At 38.5% G+C, this 5729-nt stretch overlaps 1 protein-coding gene across 1 annotated transcript; it reads right to left on the bottom strand.

Moving 5' to 3' along the window:
- Window positions 1-1294: 1294 nt before the first annotated feature.
- LOC139463491 (succinate dehydrogenase assembly factor 3, mitochondrial-like) lies at window positions 1295-3427 on the bottom strand. The gene is made up of 2 exons (XM_071244762.1): window positions 2966-3427; window positions 1295-1538 (listed from the first exon to the last, which is right to left on the bottom strand). The coding sequence occupies exons 1-2, from the start codon at window positions 3143-3145 to the stop codon at window positions 1374-1376; spliced, it is 345 nt and encodes a 114-aa protein (XP_071100863.1). The 5' UTR covers window positions 3146-3427; the 3' UTR covers window positions 1295-1373.
- Window positions 3428-5729: the final 2302 nt, after the last annotated feature.

Raw genomic sequence — 5729 nt, 5'->3', positions numbered from 1 at the left:
GGATTGTCTGGTCCAGACTCAATTAGTTACAGACCTCCATCATATAGCTGTTATATTGCTGAGTGTGGCATTAAACAACAAACCAACCAACTCAACTAAAACCAATTTACAAAAGAAACAGAAATGTCTAAGTAATCCAAGGATTTTGATTTATATTTAAAAATATTTGAAGATACATCACAGCAAATAGGAGAGTGAACGAAGGTTGTTATTTTATGTGGGTAAACCTGTTATGATTCCCAAGTCTGTAAGCACAATACCACACCCATTGGTTTCACAAAACCTGTGTTACTTTTAAGCTGTCAAATATGAATATAACTTAAAATGCCTGATGTCATGGTTTCAAGACCTTTACAAGCTGCAAGATGTATTTAATTTTTAAAGTTTAACACACCAACCTTCATCCTCCGTCACATGTCAACAACCGTGATGCATATTTGGGTTGTACAAGCTCTTAGGAACAGACCATTTGATATTCAGCATGTGTGTGTGCATGCGTGTGCGAGTGCATTGGGGGTGGGGTGATTGTAATTCAAAAATATCTGGGTTTGCATCTGTAGCTGAAAATTTATTCAGATTGTACCACCATGCCAAGGTTGTGTCATCATTTTGTTTTTGGTTGCCAAAATGTAGTCAAGTAATTATTATTTATGTTGAAATCATATCACCAAAATATTTAGTTACATGGTTCTTAAAAGTCAGCATTAGAAGCCTTAAAAAAGAGAGGTGCACACCCCTGACCTGCCTTTGGGCTGTCATGATGCAACTGGAATACATACTCGCTCCCAAAAGAAACCTGAATACCATACATGATGGTTAATATATAAAGACTTACTCATATTCAAGAGATGTTAGATTGGTTCGATGCACAAACGAACATACTGTTGTGGTGTGTGAACCGACACTCATGACCGCATCACATATGTGACATCATAGATCCATGACTTGATATGCACCATTAGACTTGTGCAGGATTAGCATTTAAAGTTTGGAAATCACGTGCAGCATATGGTGATAAGAATAAAAGCACTCTGCGGAACGCTTGACCGATTGTTAGTTTTGTTACATATTGGAAACAGCTCTTCTTAACGTACATACCGGGGGGTACTTCTCTATATGTTTCTATGTTTCGTGTTTCTTTTGGTGGTTTATATCTTTCTACAGGGTAAAAACTTCATGCACTCATTCTAGAGAGGCTGGGCTGCTTTTCATTTCTGGCATTCACCCAACTTGAACCTTGGTACCAATAGCAACTGAAATAAGCAAACTTCAGATAGCAAAAGGTGTTATACAAATTTATTACAGTTCAGTTGAGTTTTCATATCCACACTAATATTCAACCATTCACAGGCACACACAAATTCAGGTCACTGCTAGCTTTCTTCTTCCTTTGGTTTACAAGATTCTTTCAGTAATTCCACCAACTGTCCAACTTGTTCCTCTCGAAAGTTTTCTAGCAGTTCCGGGGATAGTTCATCACCAATCGTCTGTTTCTGTTTCCGTTGACTAAGCTGCTTTGCCAATGTCATGTAGTATTTCTAAAACATATAAAATGGAAAATTGTTATAGAGAATAAAAATATTCAAATAACCTTACTTCCTATCACAAAAGGGGGCATGGGTGGCCCAGTTGTCTAAGGTGCCGCGATTCACTGTGCAGAGATGCCTTAGGCATGCCAGAAACCTATGATTGTGGGTTTGAATCCTGGTTTGCCCCGACTGTGTTTCTAGGTTTGTCAGCACCATTCTCGTGCTCGTGGGTTTCACCGAAGTGGTAAACATCTGAGACCTGCATCACTTCTGACTTTCCTCCCACATATAACTGGAATACTGTTAAAAGCAGCATTAAACCAAACTCACTCACTCCTCTCACAAAGGAAAATGCCAACTTTGATTGCATAATGCCATCAGAAACACAAACTGGTTGACAGCAACATGGAGAAATTAAAGATAATCTTGTGTCGTATTGTGACACAAGTATTGCTGTCGCCATATGGCGGAATAATGCCAATGTAATGTTAAATTTGAAGTCACTAACTCAAGTATTGCGATATGTATCGATGCATAATATCAGGTATATCGTGACAACCCAACAAGCTTTTCCTAGATTATAGTTTGATTGATCAAAAATCATGAAAAGATGTCAATCAATCTAAAGCTCTGACTAGAGTCTAATTACACATGAATAACACTGTAATGCCAGATCTGAGTCTCTATCACACTTGAGCGGTGGGTTAGCCTAGTGGTTGAGTGTTCACTCGTCATGCCAAAGGCCTAGGTTCGATTCCCCACATGGGTACAATATGTGAAACCCATTTCTGGCGTTCCCCGCCTGGATATTGCTGGAATACTGCAACATGCGGTGTAAAACCCAAATCAGTCACCCTCTCTATGACACATTGATGATAAGTTAAAAATAACACTTGATGGCATTGGCATTGAACTACTGATAGTGATGTTGTTTTTCTTAAATTACCTAAAAGTACTTAAACATTTGTTCTTATAACAAGTATTAAAAGTTTGAAGTTAGTTAACTCTTAAAAACCTATTGAACTTATGAAATGGTAGAAAAGCAGCATATGTCTGGCTTTTTCAATGTACTGAGAAAGATAAGGAAATCTGGGTAATTAATTATTCTGCCACACTAGACAAAACTATTGCAGTAGTCCTATTAGTACAATAGTAGATTGACCATATTTTTTTTATCATTAATATAGAGATCTAGCAATATTGAAAATTCCCATGAATGATCATTTTACGATTTTTATTTTTGATTCTAACTTTAATCATTAGGACTTGGAGTAAAAGGCATCTTTTGGAGGGATAATTTTATATGTATGTCAAAAGCATGAGTCTGTGCTGTAATGTATGTCTTATCAATTTAGACTTTTGGTTGTTGACTGTGTGTAACTGATCAAATGAAACAGTCTAAAAATAAACAAATACAAAGGAAAATCAATTCTTACTGTCCACTCTGACATGAAGACCTTTGCCTCTTGATCCGGGCTATTCTTGTGTAGTCTGAATTCCGATTTCACATACTGGTCCCCAATCGCTTTCATTTCTAGAGGGAGGCCTCTGTGGAGCTTTAAGATGCCTTTATACAAAGCTCGTACCCTAGATAAATGATTGATGTTAGACGCCATTATCGTTAACACTTCGAGTTGTTCATCCAAAATGAGAACAATTCTGACCAGTCTAAAAGTTACACAACATTCTCATGGAAGTTGGCAGGTGCGCGCTGTATTACGCGACGTTCTCTCGAAGTGCGAGGCACTTTCTCTGTACGATACACGTGAGAAATATACACATGAAACCGTTTTGAAAACTAAAATGTATAACTGTTTAAAGACAGACAGTCATGTACGTGTTGATGACTTCCACCTTCTCCCTATTGTCTCGATACATGCTGTCTGCTAGAGGTTAACTTCGCGCGATGCTCTACGGATATATTGGTGACCTTGGATCTACTGCTTGTGCTACAACTACTTATAGCGGAACTGGACACTCCGTACCATGGAGATCTTGGCGAACTCGTACACAAATGTTGGATAACCCGTACCCACTCGCACCCAATCAGCTGGCTGACAAAAACGCCAGTCCGTACACAACGATTTTTTTTTTTATAATTGCAAACATTATTTGCTTCTGTTCTTACTTGTAGCAATGACCCGGAAATGATATTTGACACTGTAGATGTTGTGGTGACCGGGATAGTGATCAATGGAGAACAATCTGAATAGTGTCTTAGAAAAGCATTAGAGCTGTGTAGCATCAGTGCCTTTTCTACAAATATCTTACCTGTTCAGATGCCATAAAGGTCACAGCCACTGGATGCATGGCGTGTGTCACATTTTCATACCACCACAAAAGAAACACATCTAATGTACCTTGAGAGCAAAACTATTTTTCAAAAGTTATTCCAAAACATTTGGCATATACATGTACTCACTACATCAAATATACGTCATGTTGAATACAATATATAATACAATTTACAAAATGTTATTACCATGTCTCGCCAACTTTCGCCGTGACAGGTACAACGTATAGTTAATCAGATAATTATGCAGGAAGACATACGACTAACAAAGGCAGCAAGAATGAATAATGTGACGTCGCAAAAGAGTGACGTCACCGGTTCCACGTGACTACTAAGAGACGACCTTTCGACTTATCAGATTGTTCCATTCAATATAAGGCATGTTTCGTCTGTCTAATAAGTCAGTCGAGAAGACAAGAGGAGTGTATCACCAACTAATGGTCATCCACCCGGGCCCATCTGGGCCCACTTGCACAAAGCGATCTTAGCGCTACGACTATTGTAAGCCAATGTTAAAGTATGGGAGTTACGATCATCTTAGCGCTAAGATCGCTTTGTGCAAATGGGTCCAGGTCTGTCTCCCAGACTCTAGAGATCGAATAAATTAAGAAATGATTCCAAATCAAGTCAGGAATGATTTGGCAAGTCTAGCTCCTGAAATTAATCATTCTTCTGGGGTCCATTTGGATTTTGTTTTATATTTTGTGGATATAAACTTTTAAATAATGTAAATTTTATTTCTGGGTATAAATGTTTGTTTAAGCCCCAGCAGGCAATATTAGACAGCAGGATATAGTTCCAACCTGAAGCCTGGCACTCAAATTCATTGGGCAGTTTCTTTGTCGTTGAATATACAAGCCAGTTCCAGTGTGTATACTAAATATTACTATACCCCTTTTTTCTGTAACAGAAGTGTGATTACAAGACTCATTTTATTGATGTAATTAAACACAAATTACACGAAGAAACAATTACTCCTTGTTTCATGTTTGTTTAGATACAACAATAACATAGACTTTGATAGCTGCGGTTACCGAATTCCAGTAATTGATATCATGAGCATCGATCCACGCAAATGGGTTTCGATGACATGCATCAAACAAGTCAGCAGGACTGACCATCCGATCTCACTTACGACAAGCATACCCGTGAAGATTCCGGGATAAAATAGGCCTTCAGCAACCCATGCTTGCCGTAAAAGGTGACTATGCTTGTCGTAAGAGGCGACTAACGGGATCGGGTGGTCAGGCTCGCTGACTTGGTTGATGCATGTCATCGATCCCAATTGCGTGGTTCGATGCTCATGATAATAATCACTGGGTAGTATGGTCCAGACTCGATTATTTACAGACCGCCGTCATATAGCTGTAATATTGCTGAGTACGGCGTAAAACAACAGACCAACACCAACCAACAAACTTACGACAAGCAAAGTCGCCTTTTACGGCCAGCATGGGTTGCTGATCTACCTCGGAATTTCACGGGTCTCATGAACTATGTGGATGCTTAATAACATTATCGAGTGTTACATTTTGTATGCAATAAGGAGACGCGAAACACATAAAGACCAAAATCATGCACTTGAAGAGATCCTTTTTCTTGTGGGTAATACATTTTGTTTCAGGTGATATTGAACTGTCAAGAAATGTAATTACGGAACACACATAGGTGTGAGTATGTCATCTGGGAATGGGAGTCGATAAAAAAAAGTAGATCGCACGCAGTGATTGTTGAGATAGAGCTTATAACTGACCAACGGCATTGTAGCAATCAACAAATTATCTCGCAATAGACATTATATCAATAGACGTCCAATGTTAAAACTACTTAAGTATAATAAGTCGTGTGGAATGTATGATTCTATTTATATCTTTATTTGGAACATCGCGTGAATTACGTCAACAGTA

The sequence above is a fragment of the Haliotis cracherodii genome, unplaced genomic scaffold, assembly GCF_022045235.1.
Source record: "Haliotis cracherodii isolate W230 unplaced genomic scaffold, xgHalCrac1.p SCAF_16, whole genome shotgun sequence".
NCBI classification, from domain to species: Eukaryota; Metazoa; Mollusca; class Gastropoda; order Lepetellida; family Haliotidae; genus Haliotis; species Haliotis cracherodii.
The sequence above is the reverse complement of the archived record's forward strand: the minus strand, read 5'-3'. Positions and strand labels throughout refer to the sequence as shown.

Excerpts from the sequence above, each read along its gene's own strand:
- LOC139463491 (XM_071244762.1), bottom strand. The coding sequence starts at position 3,145 with ATGGCGTCTAACATCAATCATTTATCTAGGGTACGAGCTTTGTATAAA. Across the intron at positions 1,539-2,965 it reads TCTTCATGTCAGAGTGGACA|AAATACTACATGACATTGGC; the intron begins GTAAGAATTGAT and ends TATATGTTTTAG.